Below are 18304 nucleotides of genomic sequence, written 5' to 3'. Positions count from 1 at the left end.
TTGTTTTTATTTTTATATTTATTTTTGTTTAAGTTGTAGTAATTTTATATGCTCTTGCAATTTTCTTTTGTAATATTTCATATTTCTATTTAGCTTTTAATTTTCTTTTATTTCAGTTTTCGTAATTTTAGTACTTTTTTGGAAAATTCAAAATATGACTGAAATAAAACAGGTTTAAGTACTAAAATTACGAAAACTGAAATAAAAGAAAAATATACAAATAAAAATGTGTGTATATATATTAATTAAAATAGTTAAAAATAAAAGTTAAAAATAGTTTTTGTTAATTGAAGCACATCAAATATAAAAATTAGATTTAAAAAATCCTTAAACTTTAATGGAAATTCAAAATATGACTGAAATAAAACTAAGGACTTTTTTAATTCTAATTTTTATATTTGATGTGTTTCAATTAACAAAAACTACTTTTAATTTTTATTTTTAACTATTTTAATTAATATATATATACCCACACACATTTATATATATATATATATATATATATATATATATATTTTTTTTTTTTTTTTTTTTTTCTGTGGTCTCCTGTACAGATGAAAATTTACTTTTGTGACCCTGGACCACAAAACCAGTCTTAAGTCGCTGGGGTATATTTGTAGCAATAGCCAAAAATACATTGTATGGGTCAAAATTATTGTTTTTTCTTTTATGTCAAAAATCATTAGGAAATTAAGTAAAGATCATGTTACATTAAGATTTTTTGTAAAATTCCTACTGTAAACCTATCAAAATGTAATTTTTGATTAGTAATATGCATTGTTAAGAGCTTAATTTGGACAACTTTAAAGGTGATTTTCTCAGTATTTTGAATTTTTTGCACCCTTAGATTCCAGATTTTCAAATGTATCTCGGCCAAATATTGTCCTATCCTAACAAACTATACATCAATAGAAAGCTTATTTATTGAGCTTTCATAAGATGTATATATCTCAGTTTTGTAAAATTTAACCTTATGACTGGTTTTGTGGTCCAGGGTCACTTTTCTCTAAGCCTGAGGCTTTTGGTGTAAAAAGGCTTTTACATTTGCCAAAAATAGAACAGAAGTTCTATTTTAGAAAATAGAAGTAACGCAAAAGTAACGTAACGCATTACTTTCCATAAAAAACTAAGTAACGTAATTAGTTATTTTTTTAAGGGAGTAACTTAATCTTGTAATGCATTACTTTTAAAAACACTGGTGGTACCTATTACTGGATGGACCAATCGTAGTCTGTTTTGGTTCTCCGTTTGTAGATCAGATACAAATACATAATTTATTTAAACGTCTAAGTTTCTTTATTGTATAAAGGTGGCAGATAAGAGTTTTGAATGCGATGCAGTAGATTCACCTTTTCACTAAGTGCCCTCCGGAGTCTTACAGTACAGAGGTGATGCGGAACGTTTGTAGCAACCGCTTGTTTCCCGTTCGAAGCGTTTTGAGTGTAGCACACATCTTCTCCTCATGTGTTTACTCTTATGGATCAGACTCATCTAAACTCATAAACTATGGAAAACATTACCGATGGAAAATGGGAGAGTTTGCCAGTGAAATTAAGTGATAGCATATTACAGACTCTTAAAGAGCTGAAATTTACATATATGACTCCTGTTCAGGTACTAACGTTTAGACTAACTGTACTCGCATGTTCCTTATCATATTATTTACATTATATTGATTATTTTTTCTCGATTTCAGTCCGCCTGCATCCCTCTTTTTATGGGTAATAAAGATGTGGCTGCTGAAGCGGTGGGTATTTGAATATGTGCTTATTTTTTATCATAATGTGACAGCAGTCTGAGAATATTTATTATGTATATTTTGCAAAATGTTTTAATGCTTTAAAAAGTCTTTAAAGCTGTTTTTATTTGGTCAAAAATACAGTAAAGTGTATTGAATAGTATTACAGTAGTATTAAAAATAACAGTTTTCAATTTGAGTACGTTTTAAATTATAATTTATATTTCTTTCCAGTTTTAAGTGTCACATGATCCTTCAGAAATCATTCTAATATGCTGATTTTCAGCTCAAAAAAAAATTAATGATTATTATCAATTTTGCAAACAGTTTTTGCTGCTTCATATTTGTCCAAATCCGTAATACACTACCATTCAAAATGGTTAAAATAAAGAAATTGATACTTTTATTCTGTAAGGAGGAATTAAATTGATCAAAAATGTGACCCTGGACCACAAGATCAATCATAAGCGTCATCATCTGAAAGTTGAATAAATAAGCTGTTATGATAGGACAATATTTGAAAATCTGGAATCTGAGGATGCCAAAAAAATCAAAATATTGAGAAAATTGCATTTAAAGTTGTCTAAATTAAGTTCTTAGCAATGCATATTACTAACTAAAAATTACGTTTTTATATATTTACGGTAGGAAATTTGCTAAATATTTTCACTGAACATGATCTTAATACCCTAATGATTTTTTGGTATAACAGAAAAATCAATAATTTTGACCCATACAATGTATTTTTGTCTATTGCTACAAATAAACCCATGTTACTTAAGACTGGTTTTGTGGTCCAGGTTCACAAATGTCATTAAAGACATTTATAATGTTACAAAAATAAATCTGTTGATTAAATATGCTGTTCATCACGAAAAGGTATCACAGTTTCCACAAAAATGTTAAGCTGCTGTTTTCAACATTGATAATAAAAGGAACGATTATTAATAATTGAGCACCAAATCAGGAAATAAGAATGATTTCTGAATGATCATGTGACACTGAAGACTGGAGGAATGAGATACTAAAATGCTTAAAATATATTTAAATAGTAAACTTAATTTTTATTTTTTCAAAATATCACAGTATTTTTGTAAGCATAAGAGATTTATTTAAAAAAAAAAAAAAAAAGTAAATATATGAATTATTCCAAACTTTTTGGAAGTGTATATCATAATATTTAATGTCATTTCAGGTGACTGGCAGTGGAAAAACCCTGGCGTTTGTGATTCCTGCATTAGAAATTCTCTTAAAGCGAAACGAGAAGTTAAAAAAGATGCAGGTCTGTATTAGGATGATGAATTTGTCACACTGTCTTGTATGTAATTCATCTCAATTTGTATTGTAATGTGTTGTCAGGTTGGTGCATTGATCATAACACCCACCCGTGAGCTGGCACTGCAGATCAGTGAGGTGATGGGACGATTTCTGCAGGGATTTCCTCAGTTTAGGTGAGATTAACACATCTTGACCTGGTTTCACAGACAGGGTTTAGACTAAACCAGGATTAGGCCATAGTTTAATAAGTAATTTTTATAAGCATGTCTTAGAAAAAAAACATTACTGCTGTGCGTCTTGAGACGAAGCAAAGGCACTGATATATTTAAAGATCAGTCAGTGCAAGTTTCTTTCAGTTGAAACTGTTCAAAATTACATTTTAGTCTTGTCTGTGAAACCCAGGGCTACTCTACTATCTGAAGGTCTTGGCTTGTAAATCTAACAAAATGTTTGTCTGCTTTTAGACAGATTCTTTTAATTGGTGGAAGCAACCCTATTGAGGACGTAGAGAAGTTTAAGACTCAGGGGTGAGTATATGGACTGCTCTTTTCTATTAACTAAACCAAATCTGCAATAAAAAGCAAATAAAATGCTATGTGCGCTTCGTAGAGCCAATATCATTATTGCAACCCCTGGCCGATTGGAGGACATGTTTAGGAGGAAGGCCGATGGACTTGATTTGGCCACCGCTGTGAAGTCTCTGGACGTTCTTGTCCTGGATGAGGCAGACAGATTACTGGACATGGGCTTTGAAGCCAGGTAATGATCTCAAATCACCAGCCTGTCAGGAAATTATTTAATTTTTAACCTCAAATGCTCATCTTTTTTTGAAGTTGGATAAGAAAATGTGAAGGGAGTTTTGCGACCTACCCTAACTGTCTTGAACTAGAATACACAGAATGAAAATTGTAAAAAAAAAAAAAATGATAACGATCGTTTCACTAGATTAGACCCTTCTTTCTCAGCTGGGATCGTTTACAGCCCTTTAAAGGGCTGTAATTAGCATAATTAGTAGGGCTGGGTATTGTGACCAATTCGGCGATTCGATTCGATTCTTATTTTTATGGTTTCGATTCGATTCGATATCGATATCGATTAGCTATCAATATTTCATTTAAAATGTTAGTTTTGCAGACATGGGATCCATATTTTGATATAAATGCTGGTAACTGAAACTCTCCTGCTTAAGTTTATTACTGAAATGCACATCTACATTAATAATAGGGTGCACACAGTTGTTTATTTTAAACATTTATTTTAAATGAACACTGTAACAAGAAGTCATAAATATGTGCATCCATTGTACACCATGTAAACAAACTGCAAAATGCACATTACTGTAAAAAAATAAAAAGACTAAATGTGCAACAGTGAAATCTGTTAAGAACTTCAAACATGTTTAAGAAACATGCCTAATCATTTTTGACCACCAGATTTTCTGCAAAAAAAGCAGATGATGGTGACACCTTCAGGACGAGAGGTGAATATTCATATCCTCTTACGGGAAGCATGCGCATTAAGAATCGATTCGGGGATTTCCCGAATCGATATCGTTGCGTTAAACTGAAGATCGTTTAAAATCGGAGAATCGATATTTTTTACCCAGCCCTAATAATTAGTTACTTTTTTAGGGAGTAACTCAATATTGTAATGCATTACTTTTAAAAGTAACTTTCCACAGCACTGGAAATGGAGTTCCACCTTTTAGGATGTCATGAAGAGCCATGATCGAAAAAAAACGTTCCGAAACTTGTAAGAAACCCGGAAGTGTGTATTTGGAACAGTATTACTTTTTAATACTGTTATAAGTGCAAATTGTTTTTTGAAACTTTGGCCATGGGAATCCAGCTCTTTAACAGTGTAAATAACTTAACATGCATGAAACAGCATTGAACCCCCCCTTTAAGCTGAAAAACGTCTTAATGATGGATTTGTTTCTTACAAACACAGGTTTTCACTTCACTAAATGTTAATTGATGGACTGGAGTGGTGTGGATTATTGTGATGTTTTTATCAGCTGTTTGGACTCTCATTCTAATGGCACCCATTCACTGCAGAGGACCGCTAGATCCTAAAAGTTAAGGAACTAACGCAGATTTTTCTTTGCCTCTGCAGTCTAAACACCATTCTGGGGTATTTACCCAAGCAGCGGCGTACAGGGCTTTTTTCTGCCACACAGACACAAGAGCTAGAGAAGTTGGTGAGGGCTGGTCTACGCAACCCTGTGAGAATCGCAGTGAAGGAGAAAGGAGTGGCGGCCTCGAGCGTGCAGAAAACACCAGCCAGACTCAGCAATTATTACACAGTGAGTCATCTAGAGCCATCTGCTACCAGCAGAAACTCGAATTCACATGCATTCATCTTCATGGGGCGTTTCAGAAATTATAACTGCTCTGTTAAGTATGACATTTAATTAGTATTGATTGCATTTATACCTTTAATTCACATTCATTTCTCTTTGTGAACAAGTTGGGTTGGCCATATGAGCTTGTCTGAACTAATTCCCAATTTTTTGAGTTATTTATCTAAAGATTTCCTTCATTATGTGCAGATATGTCGGGCAGAGGAGAAGTTTAACACTTTGGTTGCGTTTCTCAGGCAGCACAAACATGAGAAGCAGCTTGTGTTCTTCAGGTTTGCCACATACATTAAGTTTGGAGTCACTGAGAATCTTTTCAATGTTTTTGACCGAAGTCTCTTCTGCTTACCAAAGCTGCATTTTTATTGATCAAAATACTGTAAAAACAGTAATATTGTGAAATATTATAACACTTTACAAATAAAGTGTTTTCTATTTGAATATATTTTAAAATGCAATTTATTCCTGTGATCAAATTTTCCTTCAGAAATCATTCTAAAATGCTTATTTGCTGCTTAAGAAAAACTCTTATTATCTTCAATGTTGAGACCGTTTTTACTGGGTAATATTTGTGTGATACAACAGTGGTAATTTTCTTAGAATTCTTAGATCTTTAGAAATTTAAAAGAAAAAAAATGTAATTGTTTTTTTTTAAATGTTTTGTAACAGTATGTTTTTTTATTGTCACTTTTGGCCAATTAATGCATCCTTGTTAAATAAAAGTGTTTTTTTGAGCAGCAAAACAGCATATTAGAATGATTTCTGAAGGATCATTTGACACTGAAGACTGGAGTAATGTTGCTGAAAATTCAGCTTTGCATCACAGGAATAAATTTCATTTTAACATACATTCTCTTAGAAAACAGCTATTTTGAATTATAATAATATTTTACAATATTACTGTGTCAAATACACAAACCAAAGAAATACGTTTCTACTCTATCAAACAAATGCAGCCTTGGTGACCAGAAGAGATTAAAAAAATGATAAAATCTTAATTATTTCAAACTTTCACACTTATTAGTGTAAATAATATATATATATATTCAGCCATATATTATCTGTATCCACAGCACCTGTGCCTGTGTGGAGTTCTTCGGTAAAGCCCTGGAAGTCTTGATCAAGAATGTCAGCATCCACTGCCTCCATGGAAAAATGAAACATAAACGAAACAAGATCTTTGCAGATTTCCGGGCGCTGAAAAGGTATTGTAGTGTGATGCCTCTCTAGAATTTATGAAGAGTAAGTTAAAGATCAGTAATACGAATAAATGCATTATGCATGTGTGCAGTGGGATTCTAGTGTGCACAGACGTCATGGCGAGAGGTATTGACATCCCCGAAGTGAACTGGGTGCTACAGTACGACCCACCAAGCAGTGCAAGGTAACCCGGACATTCATGATCACACTTGAGCTCAAAAATATCTACTTTTGAGTCTATCCCCTTAGTGTTCCAACGTTCCACCAGCGGGACGTTTTGCATTGAGTTAAGTTTGACAGGAACTCTAAGGGGCTATACTACATTCACAAAGGCTTGGAATAGTTTATTACATGATTTATTTAATGCTTAATTAGTGTTTATAGAGTCAGCTGACATGCGGTAGTGGTGTTTAGTGTCTAAGTGTCTAAGTCCTTCATCTCTGCAGAGTTCGTACAAGGTGCTTAAAGTACTAGAAGTACTTGAATTTGACTTTTTGAAATTTAAGACCTGGAAAATAGAAATATTCCTAAAGAGATACTTGAAAAGTGCTTGAATTATCGAAAGACAATGTATCTATGAAATAAGCACATTTTTTTAAAGGAACACTCCACTTTTTTTGGAAAAAGGCTCATTCTCCAACTCCCCCCGAGTTAATAAGTTGATTTTTACCGTTTTGAAATCCATTCAGCCGTTCTCCTGTTCTGGCGATATCACTTTTAGCATAGCTTAGCATAGATCATTGAATCCTATTAGACCAATAGCATCGCGTTCAAAAATGACCAACGAGTTTCGGTATTTGTCCTATTTAAAACTTGACTCTTCTGTAGTTATATCGTGTACTAAGACCAGTGGAAATGCAAAGCTGCGAGTTTCTAGGCTGATAAGATTTGGAACTACACTTCCATTCCGGCGTAATAGTCAAGGAAGTTTGCTGCCGTAATAAGGCTGAAGCAGGCGGAGTATTATCATAAATGAGTTCCCAGCTAGTTTAGCATTTGCACATGTGCTGCGTGGTATTACTGCTCCTGCTTCGGCCATATTACGGCAGCAAACTTCACAACATGACTCAGTGTTTCGAAGCGCTCTCGGATCTCATATCGCGAATCATTTGACTCAGATTGGGACTTTGCGTATGGCAGATTATTTAATTCAGATCGAGACTTCATGAATCATGCCGCAAATGAATCTTGTGAATCTTTTGCTATAGATCGGAACCTAGGAGTGCGAATCGCAGGGATCTGAAATGATTTGCGATCGGGACTTCAGAGCGTGGATCGCGAATCATTTGGTTTAGACTGAAACTCGGAGCGGGTTGGCGAATCATTCCGCGAACTGAATGATTTGTGATCTGCACTCCGAGTCCTGATCGGGTTGGCAAATCTTTTGCTTTAGATCGGAAGCTAGGAGCGCGGATCGTGAGTTTAATCAGATGGGATCCGGAGGATCTGAAATGATTCGCGATCGGGACTCCGAGTCCTGATCCTAAATGATGGTTTGCAATTCATTTTTCAGATTGGGACTGGATCGCAAATCATTTAATTTAGATCAGAACTTTGGAGCGGGTTTGCGAATCTTTAGCTTTAGATCGAACTTTGGAGCGGGTTTGCGAATCTTTAGCTTTAGATCAGAACCTAGGAGTGTGGACTGCTAATCTTTTGATTCAAATCGGCTTCTTAAGTACACGGATCGCGAATCATTTAATTTAGATCAGAACTTTGGAGCGGGTTTGCGAACCTTTAGCTTTAGATCAGAACCTAGGAGTGTGGACTGCTAATCTTTTGATTCAAATCGGCTTCTTAAGTACACGGATCGCGAATCGTTTGATTTAGATCGGAACTTCGGAGCAGGTTCACGAATCTTTCGCTTTAGATCAGAACCTAGGAGTGTGGACTGCTAATCTTTTGATTCAAATCGGCTTCTTAAGTACACGGATCGCGAATCATTTAATTTAGATCAGAACTTTGGAGCGGGTTTGCGAACCTTTAGCTTTAGATCAGAACCTAGGAGTGTGGACTGCTAATCTTTTGATTCAAATCGGCTTCTTAAGTACACGGATCGCGAATCGTTTGATTTAGATCGGAACTTCGGAGCGGGTTCACGAATCTTTCGCTTTAGATCGGAACCTCGGAGGGCAGATCTTTTGGTTCAGATCGGGACTTTGTAGCAGGTTTGCAAATATTTTTTTCAGATTTTCCTTTAACAGTAGAAATTATCAAACCGTAAGTGAGCTCTCTGAATTGAAGTCCTTGAAGTTTTAACTCTCGGTTTTAATCAATGGAATTTCAAAGCATTGTTGTTAATGTTTACTAAAACTATTAAAAATAATTGAAATAAAACTGAAATAAATAAAAATATAAATATTAGCTGAAAAACTACAATAAAAATTATAAAAAGTTCTATAGAAATATAAAAATTCAAATGACAGGCACGTAACAAAATTACAATGAAAATTTCTAAATTAAAATGAATTCAACATATAAATACATACAATAATTATATATGCATAATACTGAAATAACACTGTTTAAAGGTGGCATGCTGTTTGCATATTTTCTGCATACATTGCTCATTTTTGTCATCATATTTAATACTTCTTTCATTAGTTCCTTTGTGCATCGGTGTGGACGAACCGCACGCATTGGAAACCAGGGCAATGCACTCGTCTTTCTTCTGCCAATGGAAGAGACGTATGTAAATTTCTTGTCCATTAATCAAAAGGTAAGTCAGAGAGAAGCTTCATTTCATATACAGACTATCAGACAGAGTGTTCAGCATTTGTAAAAAGATCAAATAAAAATACATTGACATTCTTGTGCTTTACAGTGACTTGCAATGCATTCAAGATATGCATCTTTTGAGTTCATGCATTCCCATGGAATCGCTCAATTTGTTTACACCAGATATTTTTACTTTATTGTATGAAGCACCTAATTTTAATGCATTCTCGTAATCGTTGAAGGTGGTAAAATGGTATTTGTGTTCGTTTCTTCCCTACAGTGTCCTCTTCAGTCTTATCCTCCGGTGAAAGATGTGGTTGATGTTCTTCCTAAACTGAAAGCGATGGCTTTAGGTGACAGAGCGATGTTTGAGAAGGGCATGAGAGCCTTTGTGTCGCATGTGCAGGCGTACGCCAAACACGAGTGTAGTCTGATATTTCGCATTAAAGGTGAGTGACATCCCTTTAAACCTTACATAGGATGCATAACCTCATAATAAGATAATTCACCTGATTAAAATGATTACCTTGTACAGACTTGGATTTTGCTGCTCTGGCCCGTGGCTTTGCTCTCCTCCGTTTGCCCAAAATGCCTGAACTGAGGGGAAAGACCTTCCCGGGCTTCATACAGGAAGCTGTAGACACAAACACCATCCGGTTTAAAGATAAAAACAGGGAAAAACAGAGACAAAAAAAGCTGGCGGAGCTGAAAGAGAAAGAGCCATTGAAGAAGAACTTCATCAAGAATAAATCCTGGTCCAAGCAGAAGAACAAGAAGGATAAAAAGAAAAAGAGGAGTTCCAAAAGAAAACTGGATGAGGTGTGTTACCCCCCTTTTTTGCTTTAAAGAAACAGTTCACCTAAAAATTAAAATATACCGAGAATATACTCACCCTCAAACCTTCCAAGATGTAGATGAGTTTGTTTCTTTATCAGATTTAAAGAAATAAAGCATTGCATCACTTCCTCACCAATGGATGTGAATGGGTGCCGTCAGAATGACAGTCCAAACAGCTGAGAAAAACATCACGATAATCCACAAGTAATCCATATCACTTCAGTCCATCAATTAATGTCTTGTGAAATGAAAAATTGTGTGGTTTATCTTCAAATCATTACTTCTAGACAAAATATGAGTCCATAATTCATGATAACACTTCCTCCCTTCATATTAAAATCCACTGACATATTAGTTTAAAGCTGTTTTGGCTTGTAAGCAGTGGACATTTCTCTCCTGATTTAAACAAAATGAGTTTTTTACTGTAAAAAGCAATATTGTCGATAGAGGACTTGTTAAAAATGCCTTAGTAAAGATTTGTTTTATTACAAACATGCAGCTTTTTGCTTCACAAGATGTTAATTGTTGTACTGGAGTGGTGTGGATTACTGTGATGTTTTTATCAGCTGTTTGGACTCTCATTCTGACGGCACCCATTCACATCCATTGGTGAGCAAGTGATGTAATGCTAAATTTCTGCAAATCTGATGAAGAAACAAACTCATCTACATCTTGGTTAGCCTGAGGGTGATTCATTTTTCAGCTAATTTTAATTTTTGGATGAAGTATTTCTTTAAAAAGCTGAAAATCCCAGTGTGCAATTTTTTTTACTAAATATGAAAAGTACATATATAACAATAGAAATGCTTTAAACAGCTCTAAATGGAGCAAACAGGCTACTCTGTAAAGTCTCAATGCTGTATTTGTGTGGTCACAGGAATCAGATGTTGACGACGAAGACTTAAACGAGCTTTTAAGCGACACGCGTCTGCTGAAGAAGCTCAAGAAAGGAAAGATCAGTGAAGAGGACTTTGACAAGCACATGAGTTCAGCGGGCAGCTCACATCCCAAAAGAGCAAAAGCAGACAGTTCTGATGGAGACGGAGAATGAGCTGTCATTTCTGAGACTTTATGTACCTTAATTGACTGTCATTTGACTTAAATATGCTGTATCAGCAGTGTCATTTTCATTCTGGTTGTTTGTGTACTTTACAATGATGATGCATTCTTCACAAATGTGCTTTTGTGTTAACTGTCAACGATATACATCAATGTCCAAATGCAATAAAATAAAGATTTCTATTGGAATTTGAAGTGTTTTTGAAGCAGGGGTCTCTCTTTTAAATATTTGATATATATATATATATATATATATATATATATATATATATATATATATATATATGAAGAGTTCAGATGCAAAAGGTTGTAAGTAAGTCTAATTTGTTTTCTAAAATGAGCATTTTTATTAGGCTTCTAAGTGTAGGTTCAGTAATTTTACTTTAATGACAACTAACAGGTTCTTTTCATTGCCATTACAGTGAAATAACTGAAAATAAACTTTGGAGATGATATAAATGCTCATTTTAGAAGAAAAAGAAATTGCACTTAGAGGCTTTTGCATCTAAACTCTTCATATGATCTATATGTTTCCTGTAATCGATAGTGCCTATATAAAATATGTGGAAAAGGTAGTGTTTGGTACACACATACACACACACAAATCTCAATTGTGTGTTGTTTCATTTGGCCCACATAGAAAAAGAAAAAGAAAATATTTGCATAAAGAACCAATTTTACTGCAAACAAAATAAAATATTATTATTATGTCTAAATATGTTTAAAAAAGTAAATAGTATGTAAGTTAATGTTACATTTTCTACTCATAGCACTGAACTGGTCATTTATTTATTTACTTATTTTCTTATTTTAATCTAATTTTATTTATTATTATTATTTCTACTTTTTATTTAATCAGTTTATATATTTTTTATTCTATTGCAATCTAATTGCTCATTTATTTTTGAATAAAACATTAGCTTGTTTGCTTATGTTTTTAATTATTTATATTTTTTATTTTATTTGTTATATTTTATTTACACTGTTTTTCCATAGACGTTTCCACAGACCCTGTAGCACTCCCTTTTGGCCCCAAATATATATTTTTTTTAAATGTATTTTATTTTTTTAATAAAATGTTTTTATTTTAAATATTATTATCATTGTTGTTATTATTTTACTAAATTAAATTTTTATAATTTTATATTTTTAGTCAAATTATTTTTATTTTAAATATTTTATTTAATCAGTCTATATTTTTATTTATTCTGTTGTACTCTAATTGTATATTTGTTTTTAAATAAAATATAGTTTGTTTGCTTATTGTTTTCATTTATATGTTATTAAATTTGTTATTATATATATATATATATATATATATATATATATATATATATATATATACATTTTTTAATAAAACGTTTTTTCTTTATAAATATGATTAGTTTACTCAATTTTTATTTATTTTATTTTATTGTACCCTAATTTTAAGTTACTAAAAAACTACATTTTTACTATTTTGAATATTTTATTTAATAAGTTTATATTTTAATTATTCTATTGTAAACATAATTGTATTTATTTTATAAATAAAAGGTTTGTTTTTTTGCTTATTGGTTTTTATTTATTTTTTTATTTTTCATTTAATTTGTTATTATTTATTTATTTTATTTTTAAACAGTTTTTCCATAGACACTTCCACAGACCCTGTAGCACTCCCTTTTGGCCCCAAATAAAAACATTTTTTATATATATATATATATATATATATATATATATATATATTTTTTTTTTTTTAATAAAATGTTATTATTGTTTTACTAAATTAAATTTATTTATTTTATTGTAACCTAATTTTTAGTCAAATTATTTTTACTTTAAATATTTTATTTAATCAGTTTATGTTTTTATTTACTCTGTTGTACTCCAATTGTATATTTGTTTTTAAATAAAATATAGTTTGTTTGCTTATTGTTTTCACTTATGTTATTTAATTTATTATAATATATATATACATTTTTATTTATTTTTATTTGTTTCATTCTTTAATAAAATGTTTTTTTCTTTTTAAATATGATTAGTTTAATATGATAATTTTAAGTTACTAAAAAAATAAATTTGGACTATTTTGAATATTTTATTTAATAAGTTTATATTTATATTTATTCTATTGTAAACATAATTGTATTTATTTTATAAATAAAAGGTTTGTTTTTTTGCTTATTGGTTTTTATTTATTTTTATTTTTTTTCATTTAATTTGTTATTATTTATTTATTTTATTTTTAAACAGTTTTTCCATAGACACTTCCACAGACCCTGTAGCACTCCCTTTTGGCCCCAAATAAAAACATTTTTTTTATATATATATATATATATATATATTTTTTTTTTAAATAAAATGTTATTATTGTTTTACTAAATTAAATTTATTTATTTTATTGTAACCTAATTTTTAGTCAAATTATTTTTACTTTAAATATTTTATTTAATCAGTTTATGTTTTTATTTACTCTGTTGTACTCCAATTGTATATTTGTTTTTAAATAAAATATAGTTTGTTTGCTTATTGTTTTCACTTATGTTATTTAATTTATTATAATATATATATATACGTTTTTATTTATTTTTATTGGTTTCATTCTTTAATAAAACGTTTTTTTCTTTTTAAATATGATTAGTTTAATATGATAATTTTAAGTTACTAAAAAACTAAATTTTTACTATTTTGAATATTTTATTTAATAAGTTTATATTTATATTTATTCTATTGTAAACATAATTGTATTTATTTTATAAATAAAATGTTTGTTTGTTTTTTGCTTATTGGTTTTTATTTATTTAAGTTATTTTTTAATTTAATTTGTTATTATTTATTTATTTTATTTTTAAACAGTTTTTCCATAGACACTTCCAAAGTACCTGTAGCACTCCCTTCTGGCCCCATGAGGGTCCCAGACCCCAGTTTGAAAACCCTTGCTTAAACAATGCCGTGATACTTTCTAAAAAAAAAAATTAGCTAGAGACAAAAAGTTCCTGTTAAAACATGGTCATCATACCACATAACTTATTTTTGTATGTAAGAAAAAGCACAGATGTGTCTTTTACAGTGACACTGAATGACACACATGACTCCGGGCTCCCGTTTAAAGTCTTTCCGGAGTGCTCGCTCTGCGCATGCGCACCAATTAATCCTGCTCAGCTCCATCATGGCGGCGAGGGGCCATGTGCAAGACCCCAACGACAGGAGACTGCGACCCATTTACGGTAAGATTTACACCGCACTCCTGAGCTTATACAGAGCTAGTGGGTCTGACTAGTCCCGTAGAACCGGCCTGTGCCTTATTGAGTTTATTAAAGAGCTACAGGAGCTGTGGAGAGCCGGTGAGGCCTGTGGAGTTCAAGCCGCGGTGTCGGTTCGGCTGCGGCGCCGGATGACAGTGCGTCCTTACGCGGTCATACTCTGACGTTTTAATCGGTAGAATAACCCCTGTTTATAGCGCATTTAAACATTGAAATACTGTTTGAATGTCTGGAGATCAGCGTTAATGTCATTTGATCAACCGGCTCACTACCTGTGTGAGATGTCACAGAGATTAACAAGCTCAATATGAGCCATTTGTGCTTTATTTTGTTGTCTTTTCTATGGGTAGTTATGTGTATAAAGTCTCAGACAGATGCTTTGCATCCTTAATGATTTATTAATGCTCTAATAACACGAGTAGTTACTGTATAGATGCATAAAGCTGAGCTTTGTGGCTAAATGATCTGAATATAGACCTGCTTATTGTCTTCCAGAGGTTATTTATAAGCCTCCTTGTTTGTGTTATTATGAACTATTGGGCTTTATTTTGAGAAATGATCCAAAGCTGTGCAGAAATGCCATATAAATGGTTCTAAATGCTTAAACTTAAGTGGTCTTAATGCATAACCTTGTGAAACACCACTGACATTTGTTTTATCTAGCAACATAATGTGAAATCTGACTGTATGTATGTATGTTAATGCTTGTGCATGTAGTAAATATTAATGCATTTGCATATTTTATGCAGCTTACACTGCGAACTCATTAAATTAATAATTATTGATGTACAGAGTCATATGTGTACAGTAGAGGTCATATATACGGTAGAGTTTTCTGTAATACATTTTAATAAATCATTTACATTTAGTCATTTGGCATATTTTTTGTAATGATTTAATTTAATTATATAGTAAATTAAAAGAAATCAAATAAATAGAATGCAAACCAAATAGAGAAGATGGTGTTAGTGTTTTTTAGCAGTCTTAAAGTGTCTTTTTTTCTTTTTTTAAAGAATAGAATTTAGCTTTGGTTTAAATTGTTTACTTTTTTTATTTGATAAAAACTAATTATATATATATATACAAAATATATTAAATTAAGTAAATTATAAAAAATAAAAATCTTACTGTAAAATAACAAAAAAAAGTATTTAAGAAAAATAATATAACTACAGTTTTACTGTGAAATTACAATATATTTTTTCCCCCAGTAATATTAACCAATCTAGCTTTTATTTGGCCAAGCTTGAAAAACCAGCTTGAATCTAAATTCTGGCACACCCGTTTAATAATCACATTAAGCCATATAGCGATTTTAGTGTTATTTAGATTATTCATGCAGCTACAATTTAAAATGCACGTCTTATTTTATTTTTATTTGTTTTGCAAATATTAGTATCTCCATGCATCTTTTAATTAAAGATACATGGTTATTGCATGATCTGCCTTATTGCCTTTAATAAGTTATATTATTATTAATTTAATTATTCCAAAAAATTCAGTAATATTTTAATCCCAAGTAGAATATTGTTTTACCAGTCAGTGACCAAGACTAAAATTTATAATAAATTTTTCAAATAGATTTTAAATTATAATTCCATGTTCTTGAGTTCAACCTGTGTGGATTTGCACATCAAACTAGATTAGATTCAAACAGCAGATTTTATAATGTTGTTGTTTCTTGAATGAAATAAAATATCAAGGACTCGCTATTGTTGTACTACTCTAGAGATGCTGCTCTGTGCATGTGAGCTTTATAACAATCAATAGATCAATGACCTTTATTCTTGTGCTTTGTTCAGTTTTGCCATCCTGTTGTGTGGAATGGATCTGTATTTGTGTGGGTGATTGATTAGAAACATAACAGTTATCAGGAACAGTGTGTTAATGCACAGACACACGGAAGTGTTCTCTTGTAGAAAGTCCAAATCTACAGTCTGACCTGGTTAATTTTGGCATCCAGCTGTCGTCAGACATGGTCCTGTGTTCTTTTAGCAGAGACTCATGGGAAGGGTAGGGAGGGGAGGGGGGTTCCTGCACTCCGGATCGCATCGAGCAGCCGGTGAGAGAACGTTCTCACAGTCAGGGGTCTGTGTGAGTGATGCAGTGCTGCGTTTCTGCAGCCGTCTGGTCCTGATCGTCAATGCTGTTATATGCTCACTTTTGGTTTAGCATGACTGGTTGAACTTGTACCTAGGGCTGGGCGATATGGCAAAAAAAATTATCACGATAATTTTTTTCATGTCAGTCGATATCGATAATTATCACGATAAATGTCAAATATTTATATCTATCAATTTTAAATGCAGATTTTTACTCCTGAATAAAAGAGAAAACAGACAGTTAATTATTATTTATGGTTTATTGTCAAAACATGACAAATACTTTCCAAACAATGAATTAGAATATTACTAGTAAAATCAACATCAATAGAATACAATATTATTACTAATAATAGAATATATAAAATGTTTATAAAAAACAAATAAGAACTGTAATATGATACAGCACTTGTAACATGGCTCTGACTGTAAATGCAGAGTTTGCAAAGTGATTTTTAAGTATGTTTATCATTCAACAAATAAGAATAGACTAATCTTTTCAGCGTGCAATTCCTTTGTGCAGCTGATTTAAAACATTTTGTAAAATGTTTTAGCTGTTTGACAATATAAAAAAAATAATGGCTCAGGGCTCTACGCTTACTTTTCTTGCTAGGAGCACTTGTGCTCCTAACTTAAAAGATTTAGGAGCACATTCTAAACAATAATCAATTGCCTTCCTATTATGAGGTGATATTTGACTCCTCAAAATGATTTACAGGGGAATTTTTTTTTTTTTTACCTTTTCATGTGTTTAATGAGGTGACACGAGTGCAATGAAAATCATAAATTCATGTTGAGTTTAATGTTTTAAATAAAAAATTTTGAATACAGAAATATTAAAGATTTAAATAACTGAACAGATCTGCCAGCAGGTGGCGCCAAGACACTGATTTAATTACTGAATCATATCATATTCTTTTGATTCATTCGAACAAGTGGTTCATTCGGCAATAAACCAAGTGACTTTCTTTATGAATGGGAAATTGAATCATTTCACTAGATTCGTTTAAAAAAGCACGTTTCATTCATAAACGAAGCACCGCTGTGTTTGAATGGAGATGCGCGCAGTTGTGACTTGTTTCAGATTACTTTTGATGACAAAATAGAGCAAAATCAGGCTATAGTGTTGTAGTCAGTCAACGTAAGTCACTTAATGATAACTTCTTGTCTATTTAACTGATCAATGTCTCATTTACAAAAATTATTAAAGGCTGTCACTCATCTTAGTTCGCGATTTCACGAAGCTCTATTATAATCAACGACGCTCTCTTTACTGCAATCAGTCTCTTATTCACACTCTCTCTACACTTTATTTATGAAAGGATGAGATGTGTCTGTGATACATTACTCAACATTGCAAAAACACGTAGAAACCTTTGTAGCGCCGCTTTACAGTCAGTGGCTGTAAACTAAATCCCGCGTGCGGCACCTGGAAGTGCAGGCTGCAAAATGCCTGCGCAGCCTTACGCATAGTGAGTAAACATTATCGAGCGCTTATCGAACTGTCATTATCGTTTTATCGAGAGAAAAAAAAAACTATATTGTGATAATTATCGTTATCGAATTATCGCCCAGCCCTACTTGTACCCATAATACCTATTTTAAAGGGGTCATTTTTGTAGCGTTTTCTTCATTGAGAAAGCCAACCTACTGATCTGCTACTTAAAGGAACACTTCAAGCTGCAGATCTGACTGGTTTATCACTCTTAATTCACACATTAATGATGGAAACACATGGTAGTTCTTTTTGCAATCGTCAAAGATGCTAGTA

At 32.1% G+C, this 18304-nt stretch overlaps 2 protein-coding genes across 2 annotated transcripts in view; both read left to right on the top strand.

Annotated features, from left to right (window-relative positions):
* Positions 1–1438: 1438 nt before the first annotated feature.
* Positions 1439–11372, top strand: ddx55 (DEAD (Asp-Glu-Ala-Asp) box polypeptide 55). The gene is made up of 14 exons (XM_073829894.1): positions 1439–1614; positions 1697–1747; positions 2934–3020; positions 3098–3189; positions 3481–3543; positions 3626–3775; positions 5132–5321; positions 5568–5650; positions 6449–6580; positions 6667–6759; positions 9180–9294; positions 9574–9742; positions 9829–10112; positions 11008–11372. The coding sequence occupies exons 1-14, from the start codon at positions 1507–1509 to the stop codon at positions 11179–11181; spliced, it is 1791 nt and encodes a 596-aa protein (XP_073685995.1). The 5' UTR covers positions 1439–1506; the 3' UTR covers positions 11182–11372.
* Positions 11373–14320: 2948 nt separating this feature from the next.
* naa25 (N-alpha-acetyltransferase 25, NatB auxiliary subunit) overlaps positions 14321–18304 on the top strand; it is a 29697-nt gene continuing 25713 nt past the window's right edge. The window contains exon 1 of the mRNA XM_073829376.1: positions 14321–14395. Coding sequence (XP_073685477.1) covers positions 14338–14395 — 58 coding nt within the window. The 5' untranslated portion in view covers positions 14321–14337. The remainder of the gene's footprint in view (positions 14396–18304) is intronic.

Source organism: Garra rufa, chromosome 23 (assembly GCF_049309525.1).
Source record: "Garra rufa chromosome 23, GarRuf1.0, whole genome shotgun sequence".
Lineage (NCBI taxonomy): Eukaryota > Metazoa > Chordata > Actinopteri > Cypriniformes > Cyprinidae > Garra > Garra rufa.
This window is presented reverse-complemented; position numbering and strand designations above follow the sequence as displayed.

Bases quoted from the DNA above. Each gene is read 5' to 3' on its own strand.
- ddx55 (XM_073829894.1), top strand. From the start codon at position 1,507: ATGGAAAACATTACCGATGGAAAATGGGAGAGTTTGCCAGTGAAATTA. The intron at 3,544-3,625 runs GTGAGTATATGG...TGCGCTTCGTAG, and splicing joins GAGAAGTTTAAGACTCAGGG to AGCCAATATCATTATTGCAA. The intron at 5,651-6,448 runs GTTTGCCACATA...CTGTATCCACAG, and splicing joins AAGCAGCTTGTGTTCTTCAG to CACCTGTGCCTGTGTGGAGT.